This window comes from Marmota flaviventris, chromosome 5 (assembly GCF_047511675.1).
Source record: "Marmota flaviventris isolate mMarFla1 chromosome 5, mMarFla1.hap1, whole genome shotgun sequence".
In the NCBI taxonomy this organism is placed as follows: Eukaryota; Metazoa; Chordata; class Mammalia; order Rodentia; family Sciuridae; genus Marmota; species Marmota flaviventris.
The window spans coordinates 152,646,961-152,670,837 of record NC_092502.1 but is presented as its reverse complement, the minus strand read 5'-3'; the positions used below and the strand labels follow the sequence as shown (position 1 = coordinate 152,670,837).

The 23,877-nt window shown below is 40.9% G+C and overlaps 1 protein-coding gene across 1 annotated transcript in view; it reads left to right on the top strand.

The window, feature by feature from the left end:
* Positions 1-23,877, top strand: part of Fbxl7 (F-box and leucine rich repeat protein 7) — a 373,525-nt gene that overhangs the window by 82,003 nt on the left and 267,645 nt on the right. The window contains exon 2 of the mRNA XM_034636112.2: positions 23,387-23,476. Coding sequence (XP_034492003.1) covers positions 23,387-23,476 — 90 coding nt within the window. The remainder of the gene's footprint in view (positions 1-23,386; positions 23,477-23,877) is intronic.

The following is a 23,877-nucleotide window of genomic DNA, read 5'->3' as shown; positions in this document are numbered from 1 at the left end:
TCTGGTTCCAATCCTCTTACCTTGAAAATGGGGAAAATAACCTTAGTTCCTAAGTTTGTTGTGATGATTAATTGAGATCAGGCATACTGTGTCAAGTACACTGTCTGACACGCCCACAGATGTTCTCTCCTGCTATGTTTAGAATGCCTACCATCCAAAAGAGCAAGCCATTTAAGGCTCCCACTTAAAGTGTGAGTACCCCAGAAAGCTTCATAGGAGTGTTCTGTCCTTTACACCTGTGTGTATTTTATAGGAATTTGATTTGAAGATCTCTATCATCAGAGGGGAGGATTCTTGTCTATACATCTAGTCCAGTGTCTATGCATCTAGTCCAGGCTCTTAGGTTTTTTTTTTTTTTTTTTTTTGTATAGATGGAAAAACTGAAATTTCCACTTGACAAGCTTGTAGAGTGAAAAGATATTTTATTAGTGAGAGATTTCCATTATTTGGAGAAGTTTCCATCTGATTTTATGCTTACTCAGAATTTATCTTTCAGCTAAAATTTTGTTTGCATTTGAAAATGAAAAATAAAAAGGGTGCTGATGAAGGACAGATTCCGGGATAAAGTATGCATGTTCAAACACAAGAGGAATGTGAGCCCACATGAGCTGCATTTGGTTGAATACTGGGAAGCATTTAAGGAGAGACAGGAAAGCCATTGTCCTTACAGAGTAACAGAACTCAGAAAGCATTGGAGTCTTTAACCGGAGGACTGACCCACCGAAGGCCCCAAGGAGCTGCTCTGGTACAGCTGGTGGGCATTCCCTCCTCTCTATTGCTTTGTTCAGATTCTTCTACCATTTGCCTCTTTAGAAATAAGCAGGCCTTGATCTTTCTCTACTCAGTGTGGGATTCTCAGTAAGTTTTCTGGTGTAAGGATTTAGGTTTGATGTTAGTGAACTCATTTTCCCATGAGTTTGGCATAAAAGTTCAATAATGTAAGAAAGAGATGGACATAAAAATGTACAGGTTTTGTTGCTGTTGTTCGTGTTTAATCAGGATGACAAATATTTGCCATCCCTTTTCTTAAAAGTTGGTGAATTTTCTCTTTATGCTGACTTTGCTATTTTTCTGAGTATGTTCACTGGTAACTCACCATGACACTATGTACTACTGAGAATTTAGTATATATGACTAGATGTTGGACCCTGTCCAGTGAAGCTTAGTTATTTTCATACTGAACACTGGCCATAGAGCGTAACCCTCCAAAATTTTGACAATTAGATTGAGCCATGTGACATTGTTGATCTGGACCCTTTCTTACCTAAAAAAAAAAAAATGGAGAATTCTTATAGTTCAATATAAAAAGATTCAGCTTACTCATATCTTCCCTTAGGCTAAATTACTTTCTCAACTGCACAGAATGTTCTATGTACATTGCACACTGAATATTTATTTATCGATGGGCTAGTAGACCTGGAGTTTATGAGGGTGATACTAATTAGGGCGTGTTTGAGGCCTTTGCTTCCACACCTCTACACCATGCAATGAAAAGTAAAATATTTTTCTTTTGAATGAGGCTGAGAAGGCCAAACAGAAGGTTTAATGTCTTGGTTGTCCAAGCTTTTGATAGTATGTGGAGGGAGGACATATGGTAGGTCAAAGAGGTCAAGAATTTGGTAAGGCATTTGGAAAGTAAACAGTTGAAAAGGTTAAAAGTGTATCTGTTCTGATCTTGGGCGGTCTAGGCCAATAAATTTAACTACTCTTTGAAACGGTGTTTCTACTCTTTTCTGGGTGGTGAGAAAGGTGTATTTTGTATGAAAGCTAGAAGCACCCATTAGCCACTCACCACACAGTCTGAATTCCTGATGCATATAATTCCTGGGTAGGAGCGGGAACATGGGTTGTTATCCCCAGATCATGCTAGGGAGGAGGGTGGATGGTATGGATTGGGAAAGACGGGCCCCAGGGACCTCAAGAGGTAAATGCCACAAAGAAGATGGGTTCAAAATGTAGACATACAGATAGCTTCAGAAATGTTCTCAAATTCAGGTTTTAAGAAATGTAACCTGGCCTTTCCCATAATCACCTGTACTAGTGACACTATATTTCATCCATTGCTAATAAAAATGCCAGAACCAACTCTCTTCTTTGCATCTTGCAGATGTTCTTGATTGCAATGGAAATACTCTTTCTCTCCTCATTTTTTTGTGTTTACTTCATTGCTAACCTCAGTTTCTTTACTGTGCTTATTTGTGTATCTGTGTATGGTGATACAGAAGTCTGGTCAGTCTTTACCACTATGCTTGTGTATGAAAAGAGGTTTACTCTGCTTTTCTTGTTTGCATCTCCTAATATCTAGAGCATGGTCACCATCGGCAATAAACAGTCTCCCGGGGCTCCACAGCACGGTCTTTTTGCTAACTGCAGTGTGGTAAGCCTGTGATCCCGGGCTTGTAAGAAGATAGGAATGCCAAAGCAGTGAGAAATTATACATAAAAACAAATTGGTATGTTCTCAAGAGGGCCATAAATGTCAGTTGTGGTTGTTACTATAGTTTAAGTGCCAAATGACTCTAAATGGGTACCAGCATTCCAAGTGGGGAAGGGTCTCTGAGATCTGGAGAAAGTTGTGGAGTTGAAATGAATTAGAGTTGGATTTAGGAGAAGGGAGAAGTGTTAGAATAGGGGTACAAAGCAGAGCTGCATGTGGTGAGTTTGGGGAATTTAAGGCAGATCAGATCATATTGGGATAAGAACCACCTAGAATGAAAGACCTGGTCGAAATTCATTCATCTGATTATTAACCCAGAATCAGTTGTTTGGGTTAAAGTGATGAGCTAGGAAGTCAATTTTGAAGTATAATACAAGTGGATTAATCCATACTCTTGGAAAGTATTACTAGGTAACATTTACTGAGCATATAGTATGGGCTAAAAATCAAACTGAGTGGTTTTATGTGTTAATTCACAAACCTATCAACTGCTCTGGGACTGCATTTTATAAATAGGGACATTGAGGGGGAAAATTTCTTCCCAAGGTCAACCAGGTGGTAAGTGACAAAGGAGTCAAACCTCAGAGCACTCTTTGCAGCATCTGGACTCTTCATGGAGACTGTAGTAAGATCCAAAAGGAGGAGAAAGGTGGTGGCGAAGGGTCCAGGTACTTGGTAGTTTTGTTTGCAGTGTTCTGGAAGGCTACCCAATCCACACCTTAGGTTTCCAGTGAGAACAAGGAGGATGTAACTCAGTCCTATCTCATGGATGGCTGTGAGGGTTTGGTGGAATAAGATTGAGAGCATGCTCAGTAGGAGTTGACTTTAGCCAGAGTTTAGGGGAGATCTCAGTCCTAGCCTCTTGCATCCCAAAAGAAAAAATGGGATTAGATAGCTCATTTGTTCAAGTACAGTGTTGAGATAAAAGTGCAGCACTGTCATCTGTAAGATTAAGGGCTCTTTGTCTCTGCAGCAGGCAGTAGGCTAAATCAGAATGCTTCATCTGTGTTGCCCAAACTGGGCTAAGTCTTACTGTCAAAATACCTGAGAGACAGTCATGGTTGAAGTGATTTCTGAGTGATATGAAGCGTATTTATAGTTTTCTTATTTTCAGTGGATAGTTATTCAGAACTGGTTATTAATTCCCTCTTTCTATTTTTCATATGTCTTTAACTCATTAAAATAAGTGAATATCAACTTTCAACGCACACTTTCTCCACCAGATATTGCTATTTCTAAACCACCCATACGGTGGATTTATTCAGGAACAAATAAACAAGATCTCTGAGGGGTGAAGCCAACTCGATCAGTCACTTCAAATGGTTCTTCTTGATTTTAGAGACTGCAAGAAATCGGGCTTCAGGAAAGAGTCCTCTCTCTGCTAGTCTGTCTCCCTTTCCACTCGGAGGCAGGAGAGGGCTGCGCTGGGCATGAGCACAAACCTGTGAGATCAGCTGTCCACCATGTGTTGCAGCCTGGGGAGGAGGCTGGTGGGATGGGAGGTAAAGTGGGGTAGGAATCAGGGCTCCTGATTCAGATGCTGACTAAGTTCCATGCAGAGATGAAAGTGTACGGAGCTGCTCTATCAAATGCCCAGGCCCTGGTGCCAGTGTCCACTTGGGACAGAATCTCTGGGATCAGCTTTCCCTTTCCCCCAGTGCGATGGACTCTTTCCCTTAGCAACCCTCTTAGCCTGCTGGATTCACACACTCCCATTCATCACACAGGAACAGGAGGGCAGAGGCTGCATGGACGGGAGTAACAATGGACTCTGGACTCCAACAGCAATCTGGATACAGAATACTGCCCAGCAGAGGTGCTTCTGGGTGTCTACCCTGTGTTCAGAAGGTCCCCCGTGCTTGTTTTAATGCCCTGCTGCTGCCTTGAAACCCTTAATCCTTTTAACAGGAGTCCCACGTTTTTTTTTTTTTTCACACAAGGGTCCACAGATTATGTAGCCATTCCTGCTCCCTCAGGCATGCTCAACTGCTTGACTTGCATGTGTGTTGCTTTCAAAGACAAGTTCAAGAAAACCTTAGGTGAGAAAGTAGAGCACTGCCCTTATTAACTTGATGGGGAATGGAATTTCTGGATGAAAGTGCTTAAGCTACAGCAAGGCTTTTGATGTGCCTAGTGCCAGATTACACTAAAGTCCTGGCATCCGTTAATCCTTCCTCCAGTGCAAGGGGTATTCCCATTAAAACACAAACCTTGTAAATGGGTAAGCTGTGTTACCGTATCGCCTTGTTGACCTCTTCATTAGTGTTTCACCAAGCATGTGTTCAGATTCCAATTCCATCCTTGTGCTCTTCTTTAGGGATGTGCCCATTGTTGTCTGGTCCTCACTGATATCTCAGTCTTAGTGGTTTTGACTCAATCCCATGAGTTCTTTGACAGTAAAGACGTTTGTTCCTTATTTTGTCCTCCTTAATGAGTTACTTGATTTCACTTGTATTTGTTGCTGGTTTGTGACATTTGGAAATTCAAAATTTTATGTAGTTGATCCCCTTGATCATTTTCTTCAAACTTTTCCCCCTTAATTTTGTGTTAATAAAAACTTCTGCCTTCTAGACACTTGGAAAATATTTACTTCAGTTTTCTTTTGCATTTACTTTGAGTTTGTTTTATTTTTGAGTAAGATGAGAATATGATCTTCTTCTCAACTCAATATGTACTTTTCCAAGCACTGGTGATTAGATCTTCTCTTCTCTACTGATTTGTGGTGGTACATTTTTCTTTCTTTCTTTTTTTTTTTTAGTCTCCTTTATTTTTAAAATACATGACAATAGTGGAATGCATTACACTCATTATTACCCATATGCAGCACAATTTTTCATAACTCTGCATATAAAGTTTGTTCACACCAAATTATGGCATTATACATGTACTCTTGTTTTTTTGCATTACAATACTTAATACACATATATATCACAATTTTTCATATCTCCTTGTATATAAGGTATGTTGACACTAAGTTCAAATCTTCATACATGTATTTTGTGTAATGATGACCATCACATTCCCCCATCTTTGCTATTCTCCTTCCCCCTCGCTTTCCCTCCCACCCCTCTTTCCTATCTAGAATTCCTCTATTCCTCCCATGCTCTCCCTCCCTACCCCACTATGAGAACACCTCTTATATCAGAGAAAACATTTGGCATTTGTTTTTATGGGATTGGCTAACTTCACTTAGCATTATCTTCTCCAATGCCATTTCACCTCAACCATTTACAGATGGTTATCTCTGGGTCTCAGTTCTGTTCTATTGGTATACCTTTCCTCTTGGTGTCACACTGAATTCTTTGTGTGATACAAATGGGACAGGGATGGTGTTCAGCAATCCCCTCCCCCACTTATTTTTTTAAATTTTATTCTTTTTAGATATACATGACAGTGGAGTATATTTTGACATACGTATACAAACATGGAGATTCACTATGGTGTATTCATAGATGTACATAGGGAAATTGTGTCTGATTCATTCCACTGGTTTTCCTATTCCTATCCCCCCTCCCTTCCCTTCATCCCCCTTTGTCTAATCCACTCAACTTCTATTCTTCCCCTGCAAACCCCTTAGTTGTGTGTTAGCATCCGTATATCAGAAAGAACATTTGACCTTTACTTTTTTGGGATTGTCTTATTTCACTTAGCATTATAGTCTTCAGATCCAACCTTTTGCTGGCAAATATCATAAAGTCAGTCTTCTTATGGCTGAGTAATATTCCACTTTTTATTTTATATATATATATCACATTTACTACTTGATTTTTCTCATCTATTCTCACTTGCCTATTTTCCCCTTAATATCAGCTACATTTCAACTTAGCAATAAATTGTTATAGTTTTTTTTTTTTTTTTTTTTTTTTTTTTTTAGTGAACTTTAAGTACTTCAAATGGCATCTCCATTAAGTGCTTGACATTTAGGCTCTTCACCAATCATATTATTTGTCTCATCAGTCCATATTATTTTTCTGTTTTTTATTTTATTTTTGTATTTTAAAAACTTGTTAGTTTCACAATTTGGATAAATTAAAATTATAGAGACCATGTTAACATAATAACCATGACCTGGTTTATTACCTCGTGTCTACAAGCCCCTGGTGCTGTGGAGAGCTATGATCTGGATAGAAGGAGCCCTTCTCTGCCGGCCACTGGGGCAAATCTCAGGGGAGGGAGGCAGCTGCTTATCACACAGTCTCCTGGTCATAGAACAGCATTCAGGCTCACACCAAACACAGTAGGAAACTGTTGGGGATTGTAAACAGGGCTGGTGACATGATCTGATGAGGTGGGTTTTGGGGTTGGGGACATCTTGGAAAGATGAAGAAGGAGGGATATGATATTTTGGAATGTGTATTTGGTCTTCATCTGGTTTCCCGATACAGAGTTCCTGAAGCCCGTAAGTCTCAAGAGTGTCAAGTGTCCTTTGTATACTAACAAGGTGATTGGTGGGCGGCAGTTCCTGGACAGCCACAAGGTGGGGCCTGGTTAGCAGAGGAGCCAATCATGTGATTAGAGGGTGGTAACTTTCAGCCCCACCCATCGATGTCTTCAGACAGGAGAGGTCTGAAGACGGAGGTGGTGACCACCAGGATGAATCAATCATGGTGTGTATTGAAGCCTCTACAAAGTCCCAGTCCAATAGACCTCTGGGAGCTTCTAGCTAGGCAAATACATGGAAGTTTCTGGAGGATTGCATTCTCCATGCTAGTATGGAAGACGCTCACCCCTTCCCATATAGCCTTGCCCTATGCATCTCTTATCTCCATTCTTTGTGCTAACCTTGATAATAAACCAGTAAACATAGTGTGTGCTCAAATTCTATGAATCATCCTTGCAAATTAATCAAATCCAAGGAGAAGACCATGAGGACCTAGTTTGTAGCCGGTGGGTGTCAGAAGTAAGGGAGTCTCAAGCTGAGCCCTCAACCAGTGGGATCTGATGTTCTGTTCAGGTAGAGTGGAATATGGGATACCCAACTGGAGAGTGTCCCAGCATCAATCGCTCTCTGGCTGGTTGGTGGTGAGAAAGCCCTCATACCCACACCTTTTCATGACCATGGGTCACAAATGTGACTGTGTTGCAGAGAGAAAAGAGAATAGAAAAAAAGCACAGAACTCTGCACTCTCCTGTCTCTATCTCTCATGTGTTAGGGTGAGAAGGGCAAGAGAGGAAACATGCCAAAATTTTTGATTCCATCTCATTTTTATAAAAGATATATAAATCTTGAGGCCAGTAATATTATTCTGCCTGTCCCAAGCCATATATTTGAAAACATCTCCCTAGATAGTATCATATTGAGGAAAAAATACCATCTCACATGCCTGAAATTCTTCCTTCCTATTTAAACGAGTTAAAGGCCTATAAATTCCATTCCAACAAAGTCTTTATGAACATACTCATAACATAAATAAGCTCTAGCATTTCTACCTGGGTCCCACACAATACATCCATCGAGTGCAGCTTGCTTTTTCAGATGAGGACAGTACATTTCATAAGGAGGTAAAGGAAGATGGACTAGAGTAGAGACAGGCTTTAGCATGAAGATTGAAATTGTAAATCCTTGGTTCCCGTTCATCCTTGGTGTGGATGGGAGAATGTTCCTGACACCTTTATCGATGAAGTGATACTTTTGTGCTGAAACAGTTTGGGGAAAGAATTTTTATGGTTATCAACCAAGAATCAGCACTTCAGGAAAGCGAATGAGAAAAGAAACAACAGCTATCTATCCCTGGAGAATTTGATCTATTTTGGTCAAAAGGCAAAACTATTGTATTTCCAGAAGAGAGAAGAGCTTAGCTCCTAAATTGCTGTATTCAAGAATGATTCAAGTTTCAGGCAAGATTGATTTTGCTTAACGTATTTTCTTTAATAGAAGGCAGACCTTTCCCTTCACTAGCTCCTGTAAACCTTAACTTAGGTTATGACCACAATTTATATGATAAAAGGGCTCTAAATGCAAAATTTAGGGAGGATTTTTTTTTTTTTTACTGCCTAAAGCTTTCAAAAATACAACATAGATTATAGATGGAAGTTGAATTAAAATTTTTAAAAGAAGAAAGACATACCAAGTCATCTGTTCTTTGCCTAGAGCAAATTAAACTATCTCCCAGGGTCTGGAAGCCTTATTGGATTTATCGTGTGGCCAAGTATACTGCTTCTGTTTTAACTTTTTTGTTTAGTGGAAACATTACTGTTCATCACTGTTAAAATTATGATTTTATATTTATTCAGCTTTTCATAGAGTCAGTCTCTAAGTTAGAAAGCGTCCCTTTCACATAGAAAAAAAGGATGACATTTTTTTCTTAAACTCAATTTATAATTTTAGTTATCACAAAATCGCTGCCATTCCAGCATACTTGCCCAGGTGCATCAGACAGACGACTCTTTGTCCTTTACTGATTCATATAACTCAGGAATCCAGTAGTAAATTGCCTTGTACTGCTAATGTCTCACTGATTCCTTACCTGGTTTCTTTCTCTCTTTGTTGCCATCTCCATCTTCATCACAGATGAAGTGAATTCTTTTGTCTTAGTGCGTTTTCTGTTGCTATAACAGAATGTCGTAGACTGGGTTATTTATAAGTAAATAAACATTTTTTTCCTTATGATTCTGGAATCTGGGAAATCCAAGGGCATGGCTGTGTGAGAGCCATTTTTCTGTGCTCTGCATGGTGAGAGGTGAAAGGCAAATGAGCATGTGCAAAAGAGAAAGCATGAAGGTCAGACTCACTTTAAAATAATGCTGGGCAGTGAGGATGGGTCTTTGTTGATGGGCTTAGGACAGGCAGAGTTCCCTGGTGAAACAGATGAGATCAGTCTCTCCATTGTTAAGGCACGAAGCCGGGGGATGGAGTGGTTTCAGAGATGGGGCTGTCGCCGTGCTCACGGCACTCTTTGGCCCAGCCTCCTTCCAGCTCTGGAAGCCAGAGCAGTCTAGCAATCCATGAGGTGCTCGGATGCTGCCATTCACCCTCTATCTATCGCCCTGTGCTCAGAGATGCTCCCAAGCAGAAGAGAGAAGAGCTGCCACATAGAATAGAAAGGCAACTTCTCACCATGGCCCTAAGGAAAAAGCCCCCCACTCCAAGGAGAGGGAAGAGTTGTGGGAGGAGAATGAGGATATTCTTCAGGGGCTTGGCAGATAGAAAACTGGGATACTTATTTGGGGACCAAGAAGATCCCACTTGTCTTGCTGTCCCCCATCAGAGGTGAGGATGAAGTCAAGAAGTACCCAAGGACTTCTTTGGGGCTTGCCAGCTAGTCAGAGGCAAGTGAGGATTTGAATACAGTTCCATGCTCTCCATTCAAGTGTATTTGGTTCCAGTATCTTCTCTGTACAAGGAAAACTTGTTTGTACAATCCTCCACCACGCGGGGCTATTGGAATCTTTTTAAGTTTCCTTATATAGAATCTCAACAAGAGACTTTTGCCTCTGATTCTTTAGCAAGTAGACAAGGTAAGATGGAACACATAATGAGATCCTAGGATTGTTTTGTATTAAGTAAGATAAAGATCTTGAATATGAAGTCCCTTTTCCCCTTTCAATGGTGGTAGGATCCCTGCTGTGACTGAAAGGAGGAGAATAGAAGCTATTTAGTGGATTTCTTATTTGGAATTTGCACTGACTTAGGTTAGTCATCAGTGATAATTACTGTAAATGCATGTGCAAACACTTTGTATAAAACCCTGAAATCAGTAAGTGCCAGTAAGGTGCACTGGTCTGTAACTGACCAAATCCCCAGGACTGAGCCACAGAAAACCCAAAGGCCCAAAGGGAAATGCCACCTGTTGCTTCACTCCACTCTGTTAAAAGGCGATGGTGGTTTTGTCTACTTTTTTCCTACCTTCAAAGTCCTGCAGGTAAACCCTCCAGGACCAGACTCTTAGTCATGGAATTGTGTGTGCCATGGGATACTGAATGAAATAATGAGTGAACTGGAAGTGGCAGTTACAGGATTGTTGATTCCAGAGGCTCTTGATGCCAGGGAAGGAGCACAGGGCTTCAGAGGTCTGCGCAGGGTTTGCCGACCATGCTGAAATAGCATGAGCCTCAGGAAGAAGGCTGGCCTCTCCTCACATGTCTAGATGCAGCAAAACAGTCTTCTCATGATCTTTGGGTCACAGAAATCCTTCAGAACTTTGGGGAGGGTGATTAAATTCTGGCACAAATTGTAATGATGTTGCTTTTAGCATGAGAATGAGTTTTGAGTGACTCATGTTACAATGGAAATTCTTGGGTTAATGTACATATCCTTTAGCCTATCCATGATTTTGATCCTTTCGTTATTCTGTTCAGAAACCCAGCTGTTAGGCACCATCTGTCAGCAGCAGCAGCAGCAGCAGCAGCATCTGTCTCTGTGTCAGCAGGCATCTGTGTTAACTCCTTCAACATTGCCTACAGGCCCTTAGGTGTGTGTGTACTTTTGGGAGAGCAGGCTCAGCCCTGATGCCAATACTGAAATATTGTCTGCTCTTTTCAGCATGAAACCGTGTGTGCTTGTGTGCCAAGTACTTGCTTTTTCACGAGCTGGGGGACTCTTAGACTCCTTATGTTCCATGATACATTAAGTCTTACTTGCTAATCCTTCTTTTCCACCCCCCAATAATGCCACCATACAATGAAACTTGAGCAGATACTCATAGAAGAGTCTCAGGATGTATTTTAATGCTCTCTGCTTAATTCTGTAGAAAGTGGTGTTGGAATACTTACTGGATTGAATGGTGTCCTCTCCACCCCTCTCCCGTTCTTCGTGGAACACCAGAATATGGCCTTATTTGGAAATGAAGTTGTTGTGGATGTAATTAGTTAAGATGAAGATACACCAGGTAGGGTGACCCTAGTCCAATATCACTGGTGTCCTTATAAGAAAAGGACCAAAGACCCACAGAGAGAAGACAGACTCATGTTGACGGAGGCCGAGATTGGTGTTATGCTGCCACAAGCCTAGGAGTGCCAAGGGTTGCCAGGAACCACCAGTGGCTGGGAGAGAGGCCAGAGACAATCCCTCTAGGGCCCCTGGAGGGAGCTGGTCCTGTTGACTCCTAGATTTCAAACTTATAGTTTTCATAACTGTAAGATACCCATTTTTTTTGGTTATTTTAAACCATTCAGTTAGTGGCAATTTATTACAGCATCTTTAGTAAACTAATACAGAGGACTGTATGGCCTGTCACCCCTGGGAATCTGTACATTTCGGAAGTTCTGTCTTGCATCCTCTGCATATAGCCTTTGTGTAAAGACTCTGTTAGGATAGCATAGATTTGAATGGTGCCTGCAGGGAAGGCATAGTGCTCATCAGGAAGCACTGTGGGACCAGAACTATTGCACATTAGAAGTCAATTTCCAATTTATTCCTGGGGTCATTTAACATGTATATACAAAATGTCCCTAATATGCCAAGCACAGTGCTTACTTTGGGGTCATGTGCTTTTAATGCCACCATTTAACATGTGATGCCACCATTCGACACACCAAGTGATGGTTCTGCTTATGTGATTTCAGATGGGACAGTTCTTCAGTGATATCTCACTGGAAGCTGTAGCTCTTGACTTTCCTACAGCGACAGTGGAGGGTCTCCATACAGGTGACAAAGGGGAAACCCCCAGGTATTCCTTGGCCATTCAGTGCCAGTCATTGAAGAGTAGAGCTTTGCATCAGGTGTGTGTTTGGACCCTAATGCTCTGCCCAAGCCCTGTGACATTTGGCTGTTCTGGACTCTTCGTGACCAGCAGCACTGCCCTGCTCGGAGGTAACACAATGCTTTGTGGAATCATTTGCTTACATTCCATTCCTCTCAACCCCTAGCTCTCTGTCCACCCCGGGCAGCAGTAGAGTTTTAAATGGCCCTGGAGGAGTTGCTGCCTCAGCAGTAGGGCTGTCCCATTTCTCTCCTGGAAGAACTCTGTGTACTTTTTTCATCTGCTCCAGCCATAGCACTCAAGATTTGATTTCAACTGGAAACATGCACTAGAAGTTCAGAAGTTAACAACCCTTTGTAGTAAAAAACCAGCACCCTCTTATTACAATGCTATTCATGATAATTAAAGGATGGAAGCTCTCCAAGTGTCCATCAAATAGACAAACAAATAGACGAAAGTATTATAAGCACACGGTCGAATAGTATTCAGCATAGAAAGCGAGGAAGTGATGAGTGTATGAAACAACAATGAAGGCATTATGCTGAGTGGCCTGGCACAAAAGGAGAGCACTGTGTGGTTCCACTCATCTGAGTTACCTGTAATAGGCAGGTTCATAGACACAGAAAGCAGATGCAGGCGACCTGAGGTTGGGGAGAGAGGAGTGAGCAGTTTTTGCTAAATGGTTCTGGAGACGTACTATTTAGGGTGAATAAAACATTTTGGAAATGTTACTAGTTGGTGATGGTTTGACACATAAATATAATTAATGCCATTGAATTGTACACTTGGATGATTAAATGGGAAATTTTATGTTACATGTATTTGACCACAACTTAAAAGAAATACCTAAAAGCCAATACCTTGAATCAGGTCTTGCTTTGGCATGGTGACTTCACTTTGCCACTTGGCAGTGCGGCGAATGCTGAGATATGTACTTGGACTTTCTCAGGCTTCAAGTAAAACCCATCAGGGGGGCTGCTTCTTAAGAATTAGGAAGGGACCCTGTCCCAGGCTGGGCACTGTGCTTCGAGGTGAAGCAGGTGCTCAGTGAGTACATCATCCTTGCTAGCCATGGCCTGAATTGCAGCACTTCTCGACCAGTGTATCCTGCTCATTGGACCTGACTGAGGTTGTGGGTCAGGTGATTTGAAGTAGAAAAAGAACCAGGTAGATTATCAAACAGCTTGAAAAGCAAAAGAACCGGCACAACTCTGACAATTCCCCCTTTTAATTCATTTCTTTTTATCTCCTCTACCTTCTCGGCCCCTGCTTCCAATTTTTGCAGAAGAGAGCAAAGAATGAAACAAAGGCACCATTTAATGTTTTCCACTCACAATAAAATGAAGCTGAGAGCTCAGGGTTCTATTTCTCCTCATTTCACTCCACTTCCAGGCCTCCAGCCCTGGAGAAGTCATCTATCAAATTGTTTCCCTTTGGCCTGAAAGAGCTAATACATTTTTACAATATGTGTTCAGTTTCTTTCCAAAAACGAATATGCACCTGGGCCAGGGATTAAGGCAGATCATTCCTTGAGATAACTAAGATTATTATTCTTTTTATATAGATATTTAAACTATGGATCAAAGAAGTTAAGAAACTTTCTCAAGATAAGAATCAGGAAAATGACAGTGAATTCAATACACAAATATGACCCAGTGCTCCCTTGATCTAATTGTGTGAGATATTGGAAAAAAATTCTCTTTCCTTTGGTATGGACATTTATTATTAAACCAGGCTCCTGTGGTCTACCAGAAGCAGCTTGAAAGTAAGGTTGTGGAGGGAAGCAGGAAATATGGGACTGAGGCCACCACATGGGCTCATGGACTTGTTTGTGGATTTCATGTTAGAAGTCTGCGGTTATAATCCATGTGATCAACATAGAGCACACAGTCTGGAATTCATATAGTGAATCAATTTTTGTATGAGATATTTTGGACTCTTAATGTTAGAAATCAAAAGACCCCATTGATTCATTTTTTGTCATGTATTGATTTTTCTTTTCTACACCTTTCCTTTGCTTGGTTACTATAGATCACTGTAGAAATTCTTACTGTCTCCTTGTTTTATATAAATGCACTTACAAAATCAGCCTGGGTACTAAGAATGAGAAAAGAGGAAAAGCTTAGTTTTTGCGTTTTACACATGGGAAATTTTAAATTAAAAGAAATTTGAAATCCCTCACTAAGAAGGTTTCCATTTAAAGAATATTCTCTTGATCTTCAAACATTAGAAAAACCTGGCACGCTCCAACAGAAAGCCCAGAGGAACCGCTTGATTGGAATATAAGACTAGCACATTCTTCTGCTAACATTCCTAGGTTAATAGTTTGTCTCAAGTGACCCAAAAGATTGATCCACAAACTGATGTCTCCGTGGTACAATTTGGAATTATATGCATATATGTTAACCCATTACAAATCATATTTGCCTGTGTCAGTGTATTACCCAGTTTTCCTTTGTTTTGATGTTTGTTTGTATCTGATACCTAATTCTTTTTGTTTGTTCAATTCTCCTCATTTGGACTTGTAGCTCACTTGGGAGGAAATTAAATGAAGGAGAAAACTTTACCAAATCCAACAGGAACTATACTAATAGCCCCGAATGGGGTTTTAGTCATTGATCAAATAGACAACTTTAATATAGATAAAGCAATTACTGAATAGAATTGTCAACTTTGTTTATACTTGAATTTTTGCTGAATGTATAGAATATATACAATTTAATGAGTGTGTTATGGTTTAGATATGAGTTGTCCCCCAAAAGCTCATGTGTGAGATAATGCAAGGAAGTTTATAGGTGAAATGATAGGTTATAGCTCTCATAACTCAATCAGTATTAATCCAGTTGAATTGATTAACTGGGTGGTAACTGTAGTCAGAGTGTGGCTAGAGGAGGTAGGTCACTGGGGGTGTGCCTTTGTGGTTTGTGTTTTGTCCCTGGGGAGCCAATCTCTCTGTTTCCTGATTGCTATGTCCTGAGCTGCTCTCCTCCACCACACCTTTCTGCCATGATGTTCTGTTACACTTTGCACCCAGAGCAATGGAATCAGCTGTCTGTGGACTGAGACTTCTGAAACCTTGAGCACCCAATAAATGTTTCCTCCTCTAAAATTGTTCTTGTCAAGTCTTTGGTTACAGCAGCGAAAAAGCTGAACAAAACCATATATTATTTATATATTTATTTACTATTGCATAGGATAGTAAAATAATCGTTGTTTTAAATTTCATTTCTTGTTCCCCAGTGTGAATTAAACTGTGATAAATGGGGCCATGTTAATAGCTCGCAGTGCGGATGTGATTGAATAATTTGTATGCATAATTTAGTTCAGTTTCTCCTCATAGCAACCTTCCCCTAATTCTGAAGCATGTGTAATTCTCCCCATTGTTAGTAGCTGAAACTGGTTGCTGCTTTTTGTGTGTGTTTATGTCTATTTTGTGAAGACACTGAAGCTAAGAGAGTTTGACACATCTGCTTGATAGGTTGCTGGGAGGTGGTAGATTCGGTGTTTAAAATCCTGTGGGTCTGGCATGGTGATGGCTTGTGTTATGTGTTGTCATGGTTAGATGTGGTGTCCCTCAAAAGCTCCCTTGTGAGACGATGCAAGAAGGTTGGGAAGAGAAATGGTTGGGTTAGAGCTTTAACCTAATCAGTGAATCAATCCCTGATGGGAATATCTGGCTGGGAACTGGAGGCAGGTGGGTTGTGGTTGGAGGAGGTGGTTCATGGGGGCGTGGCTGGGGAGTATATGTTTGTATCAGAAAGTGGAGTCTCTTTGCTTTCTTATCTTCATGGGAGCTGTTTCTTTCTGCCACATTCTTCCACCATGATGTCCTACCTCACCTGAGTCCCAAGGGTTTGAACCGCTCTTTTATAGACTAAGACCTCCCAAACTGTGAGCTCCTAAATGGACTTTTCGCCCCTAAAATTCTTCTGGTCAGATCCTTTTAGCAAGATAGCTGATTAAAATGTGTTAACTTGGCCAATTTATAGCACCCGGTTATTTAGTCCAAGGTGTGTTTGTGAAGCTGTTTTGTAAATGAGATCAACAACTACAAATAGTTGACAGTAAGTAAAAGAGATTGTCTTTAATAATAATATGAATGCCCCCTCCCCCCACCTTTACTTGAAGATCTTAAAAGCAAAAATCAAGGTTTACTGGGAAAAAAAAAATCTGCCCCCAGGTTATAGCATCAGTGTCTGCCTGAGTTTTCGGGTCCCAGTGGCCTGCAGATTTCAAACCTACCAAAACTGACAATTAAGTGACCCAGTTATGTAAAATAAATAAGTCATGTACCGGAGGCACTTGGGTGCCATTTGGGGAAGGTGGAAGAGGTTTCATCCTTCCATGTAGGTGGAAACAGGTTAGAGTTTGAGAGACTTGCTCACAGGTATAGACGTGGCCTGGAAATGGTGGAAGGTGGTTTTGAAGCCTGCTCTGATTCCAGTGGCCATCCTCCAAACCACAAAAGTCCCATTACTCCAACTGCACACAATAGGCAGCCATAGTGGGTAGTAAAGACAGGGCTGGCATCTACTAAACACTTGGTTGTGTGACACCTTGGGCTGAGCACTTTGCCGCTTCTTACTGGGTTCTCAGCACTGCTCAGGGAGGTCAGGCATCGGTACCTGTTGGGAGCTTCTCAAACTTGAATCACCTGGAGGACATGTTGGAACCAAGATTGCTGAGCCATACCTGCAGGATGCCAAAAAATCTGCAGCTAGAGTGTAAACCCCACACCATTAGTCCTTGCTTATATGGAGTGTCTGCTCTGGTCTGTCTGGGTCCCCCCGGATTCTGGTGCAGCAATCTGCCTTCTTGTCATGTCATAGAAGCACTTCTGTCCATTGTGTTGACTCTATTGGGCAAGCCCACAGCCCATCTCTTGGGCTTGGGGTCTCCTCAGTGTTACCAGGGAACCCGTTGACTTGCTAAAGCTGCAGCCTGAGCCCCCAGAGCCCAGCCTTGCCTTGCAGCCTGGCTTCCAGTGGGAGGATGAGCAGCCCCCCACCCCCAACCCTGCCACTGTCCTAATTATGGGGTGAGGTTGACAGTGCCCCTTGCCCTACTCAACACATCTTCCCTATTTCCAGGAGAAGCCGAGAGGGGAAACCAGGCTTCAGTCTTTCCCAGTGTCCCTCTGGGATGGGGTGGAGGTGGAGGGACTTCTGCTACTCTGTTCTCTCTCACCTGAATTTTTTTCATGTACAATTCCAGGGTCTATTCTGAGAGGTCTGGCCCTTAATTTGATAAAGGAGCCAAGAAATGTAGCCATTTCCTTCCTAAGATAACAGCTTGGCTGGCAGGAATACTTCGGTACTGCGGATTTCTCTTTGGGGGATGTTAGAGGCTGAATATTCCCTCCTCACTACCTTTTATTGTTTAAACTCCAAGTTCATTCTATAGCATTTCTTCTCTGTACACCCTTTCCCCAGTACCAGCCCACTCCCTCTTCACTTTAACTCAAGGGGGTTATGCTTCCAGGACCAAGAAAGAAAGAAGAATATTAATAGTCTCTAAAACATGAACTTCATTATACTAAGCTGTTGGGTGCTTCCAGGCGCCTGCACTGTTCCAAAGAATATGTCTGGATTATTTTATTTGATCTTTACATAACACTATGAAGCAGGAATTGACACCCCCCCACACCCCTTTTATAGCTGAAGGAACTAAGAAGGTTTAGGTTACAGAAAACCCAGGCTTATTGATCCCAACCTAGATGCCCTTCAGTAGATGCCACCCTTCCCAGTCTACCTGAAAAGGTAACAAGCTGCAAAAATTATTTGCTGATCCATGTTAGACAAGATCATATCTAGTCAGTCCTCATTATCTGCAGATTCTGTATTTGAGTACTTGCCTACTTGGTACAATTTATCTGTAGTCCACAAATCAATACTCATGGCACTTTGGGGTCAATCACAAACATGCACAGAGTGTTGAAAACTTTGAGTGTCCCAAGAACAGGTTCTTAGGTGAAGTTGATTGATGTGATGCTTTACGTTCTTATTTCAGCTCTCTCTCTCTCTTTTAAATTTGTTCTTTCCAGTTGTATTTGACAGTAGAATTTATTTGGACGTAATTATCAAAGCATGGAATATTTTTCATATATTTGTTGATTGATTGTATATTCTTTTCTGAGAAGTATCTGTTCAGGTCCTTGGCCCATTGATTGATTGGGTTATTTGTTTTTTTGGTGCTTAGCCTTTTGAGTTCTTTATATACCCTATAAATTAGTGCTCTATCTGATGTGTGAGGGGTAAAGATTTGCTCCCAAGATGTAGGCTCTCTATTCACCTTACAGGTTGTTTATTTTGCTGAGAAGAAACTTTAGTTTGAGTCCACCCCATTTATTGATTCTTGATTTTAATTCTTGTGCTAAAGGAGTCTTATTTAAGGAAGTTGGGGCCTAATCCCACATGAGGGAGATTAGGGCCTACTTTTTCTTCTATTAGATGTAGAGTCTCTGGTTTAATTCCTAGGTCCTTGAGTTTTGTGCATGGTGAGAGCTGGGGGTTTAAGTGTTGGCTAGGATGCGGGGAAAAAAGTACACTCATACTTTGTTGGTGGAACTGCAAATTGGTGCAGCCAATATGGAAAGCAGTATGGAGATTTCTTGGAAAACTGGGAATGGAACCACCATTTGACCCAGCTATCCTTTTCCTTGATCTATACCCAGAAGACTTAAAAACAGCATACTACAGGGACACAGCCACATCGATGTTTATAGCAGCATAATTCACAATAGCTAAACTGTGGAACCAACCTAGATGCCCTTCAGTAGAGGAATGGATAAAAAAAAATGTGCATATATACACAATGGAATAATACTCAGCAATAAAAGAGAATAAAATCATGGCATTTGTGGGTAAATGGATGGAGTTGGAGAAGATAATGCTAAGTGAAGTTAGCCAATCCTAAAAAGACAAATGCCAAATGTTTTCTCTGATGTAAGGCTACTGACTCATAGTGGGGTAGGGAGAGGGGAGCCTGGGAGGAATAGACAAACTCTAGATAGGGCAGAGGGGTGGGAGGGGAAGAAAGGGGGCAGGGGGTTAGCAAGGATGGTGGAATGTAATGGACATCATTATCCAAAGTACATGTATGAAGACATGAATTGGTATGAACATACTTTATATGCAAACAGAGATATGAAAAATTGTGCCCTATGTGTGTAATAAGAATTGCAATGCATCCTGATGTCATGTATTTAAAAAATAAAATCAATTAAAGAAAAAAAACATGGAATATATCTTAATCTTAGCTTGTATATTATACATAAGTGTCCCTTTTGTAGTCTATTTAGCACCTATTTTTTTTTCTTTTTATCATTTTATTGGTCCAGTTTACTACTTAAAATGGATCCCAGGTATCCTGCAGAAGAACTGGCTTGTGTCTCCAAAAGCAAGGAAATTGTGATATCCCCCACCTGTGTTAGACAAGCCCATTCAGATGGGAGATACAGTGCCCTGACCCTCAGCTCAACATTAATGAGTTGAGCTGGAACATTAAGCTGGAAGTCTTCAAAGACAAACAAGCATAACACGAACTCATGTATTAGTCAGTTGACAAATGTGACCAGAGGTCCACACATAATTGTAAAGTAAATTTTCCAACTCAAAGAAATGATAAATATTTCACCTCTCCCTGAATTTCCCACTAGAGCAGTGATTCAGAATTCACTAATTCACTTTTAGTTTGAGGTAGGTAGTTCTGTAAAATCACAATGACAATCAACTAATCAACTGTATTTATCTCTCTGTAATCTTGCTCTCCTTAATTTCTTAAAGGCTTAGATGCTCAGGTATTTTTAAAATGTTGTCCTTTTCTAAGGACGTACATTCTCAATGGATGTAGTATTGCTGCCTAGGGACAAAAAGTGGTTCTTGGAGGAAAAACACTTTATTACCCTTTTTTATCCATAAAGCAGAGATCATGCACAAGTGCACACACACACACACACACACACACACAGATATACAGTATATCAGTGGTGTCACAAGTTCACGTGGGCAATTAGAAAAAAAAGACTAAAAAGTTTTGAGGGCAATAATGAAAAAGAGATTCAGAAGCTCCGTCGTGGTGCATAGTGAATATTTAATAAGATGAAGCATCTGGAGTATTTATTAGAGTACAAAATACAGCATGTGCACTCAATGTTAGCTACATGAATAACATTAATAATATTATTTCCTCAATTCTATCCCTTTCCTTCATACACAAGCTTTTCTTAAACTGGAGTTTTTGGCCCCCTGAAGCATGACCACACATGTTCTCAGGCATGACTGAGAATTTCCTCTGAAATTTGTTGTCTTGTATTGCATTTTTAAGTTGATGATAATTGTAAAATGAATATTCCTAGCACAAAGAAATGATGAATGTTTAGGGTGATGGTTATACTGGTCATCCTGACCCAGTCATTACACATCATACACATGAGTTCAAATATCAGACTAACTCGTAAAGATGTTTGGTTATCATGTATCAATTAAGAATCATAAAAGGCAATAATTGTATACCCATTTGCCTTTATAATGGAGGCCTGCCACAAGATTCTATGGTCCAAGTTCCCCATCTTCTTGTGGACTGATAAGGAAGAAAGGAGTAGACTTTGAAATGTGATGATACTGTCAGCCCAAATGAAGGGCCACTGAGGTGTCATCTGTCATAGGAGAGAGTGCCTGCTGGGTAGCACAGGCATGCCCAAACCAAGAAACCTTGGCTTTAGCATCCAGTATTGTGTTTGAGTTTTGAAAGGCAAGTTTTCCTCAGCAAAATAACATCATCTCTCATGTTAAACCAGTGCTATTAATTTGAGTGTTATGGGTTGTATTGTTTGTCCTTAATTCATCATTTTGTTTTGGTTTTCTGTTGAATCAGAACTAGAGCATATGGAGTTTATTTCTAGCATTCCATTTGTGCATTACTAAGCAATAATATAATTAAAATAATTTAAGTACATGTATTGGTGGTGTGCACTACTGTTTTCTGCCCTATTAAAGGGAGTGTTTGCATTGCTCGGCCTTGAAGAATAATGCAATGGACTTGTAGAAGTACAGAATATTGGAGCCATCAGGAATCATTTAGTGCAGCCACCTCCCCTACCAGATGTGGACACTGAGCCTCCGGGGGAGAAATGAAGGCTCAAGGTCAAAAAGCAAAGGAGAGGCAGACTGAGGTCAGAGACCAGGTGGATGTACTTCTAATTGGGTACCAGCCCCCCACCCCATGTCAGTCCGCCTCCAAAGGTGAACCATGGAAAATAAATGGCAACTCTGCCAGGCTTACAGAGGAAGGCTGGGAACAAACTAAGGAAAGTAAATAATGGATTTGTTTCAGAGCCACAAATCTCAATGTGTCAAGAGAGGAAACGGCAGCCAGTTCTCTTCCCTGCTCAGGTGAAATTACACATGAGGTCAGATTGTTCCATAACTTTCAACAGAACAAAACAATTCTGAAGATTTTTAAATCTAAGCCCAGATGTACTTCTCTACTCTGAATTTAGGCTCTGAGCTTACTCCACCTCGCTAGGGTTGTATACTATCTTACTCTGTTTGGGCTGATGTAACAAAATGCCATAGACTGAGTGGCTTGGAAATAAGATTTTTTTTTTCCTTAAAGTTTTGGATGCTGGAAAATCAAGATCAAGGAGGCAGTAGATTCATTGTTTTCTGAGGTTCATTTACAGCTGTCTTCTTGTTTCTTCACGCGACAGGTGAGGCACCAATCCTACCTGTGAGGGCTCCACTCTCATGACCTAATTTCCTCCCTAAGGCTCCACCTCCTGATACCATTTCAGTACATGGATTTCTAGGGACATAACCATTCTGTGCATTGGGTGCATGCACCACTGGGCAGAAAAGACCATTAGGAAATAGTGTTTCTCAGTTGCATATGAGAGTTCTGATCAACACTTGTGGTGTGAGGAGTTCAACTGAGATACAGTTACTAGGATGCAGCATTAGTTTTCTATTGCTGCATAACTTGGGGTACATTGTTATCCCACCATTTCTTTGGGTCAGAATTCTGGGCATGGATCCACTGGGTGTTTCCTGCAGGGCTCACAGAGGATTAGGCAAGGGATGTTCTCTCATCTGACCTTTGGAATCCTCTTCCCAGCTCACATGGTTGTTGGCAGAATTCATTTCCTTGTGGTAGTAGAACTCATTGTATTTGAGCTTCAAGGCCATCAGGAGGGATCTCTCTCTAGATCCCCTTAAAGCATCCATCTAGTTCATCTAATCTCATTAGATTAATTAAGTCAGCTCTTTAGGGGATTTAATTACATCTGCAAAATCTTTTCAACTTTGCAATATTGTGTTGTATTGGTTAAAGGTCAATTAGTTACAGGTTATACCCACACTCAAGGAGGAGAAGATGATACACGAACATGGGTGTCAGGGGATCATCTTTGAGTCTACATATCACAGGCATTAGGTACTTTCCTTACTGGGCAGTGAAGGGTGGTTCCTATTTACAGACTTTCATATGACATTTGGAGCACATTTATCAATAGTAACATGTATGATTATGTTAAAGCTTAGAGGAGCAGAAACTCACTGCTGATCTTAGGCAAGATTATTTAGACCAGAATGTCTCGCCAGCACTACAGACATTTATGCTGAGTAATTCTTTCTCCAGGGTGCTGTCCTATGCATTCTAAGTCATTCAGCAGCACATCTGGCTACTGCCCTTCAGATGAGGTAGCACCTCTACCCCATTAATGACAACCAAATATGATGCCAAACATGTCAAGTGTCTCCGTGCCCAGAAAAATCATTCCCAGGTGAGAATCACTGTGTTAGAAAAATGAAGTGGTCTTGGTGGTTTTTAAAGAAGGAACTATTAAAACAGAATTTGTTTTTTAAGGTGATACAGCTCTATGGAGCCAACAGGCTCTTGCTTCTCCCATAATGCCTGATTCTTAGATTTGCTTATTTCCTTTACTGAGAAATGCATAGTTTATAGTTGCAAATAAAAAAAAAATAATGCAGGAGATGTGTTGTCCACATGTACTTTCTTACTCACGTGTATGCCAAAACAAGGTTACGTTATCATATTTGACTATGTTTTATAATCTTGTCTGAGTTTATAGTCAAGTCATATTATAGGAGAGCTTTGGTTCTGCTGTAACATGGGTCAGATATTTCCCCAAAGATTTTTTAACACATCAGACAAAAAGCTTAATAAACTCCATTCTTGGTATCACAGCTCCTTTCTTGGAAATGAGGGACGTGGCTTGATGTGGGGCTGTTGGAAGGCACGATCCAGGTCTGAAATTACAAAACTCAAAATCTCAATCCTCTTTTCTCTAGGCAAAGGCAGCTCAAGCATCTCATCCGACGTGAGTTCAAGTACAGATCACACGCCGACCAAAGCCCAGAAGAATGTGGCTACCAGTGAAGGTAGGCATCTGGTCTTCATTATCCCGCGCCTTCCCTTTATAAGGCTGGCTATTTTTGGAAGACAAAGAAAATGTGGGAGTTTTGTTCTATTCTGCTGAGTGGGAGCATATGAGGTTATTAAAAAGGAGAGGCAAAAAGGATCTCCCAAGTTTCTTTTTGGTTGCACTGTTGTTACTGCCAATCAAATTTGATGGGATAGGATTTCAGTGTCTCAGTTCTAAGGCAAATTCTGTAATTTTGTGAAACTCTAGCAGGTTGACTTAAGGGAAGACTTTATGATATTACATACCTGTTTTTCAGTATGGAAAACAATAGGCTTATAGAACCCTTGCACTACAGTTGGAAGCTCCTGCAAGAACTAGTAACATAGATGCATCTGTGATTTAGGATGCTATAATTGG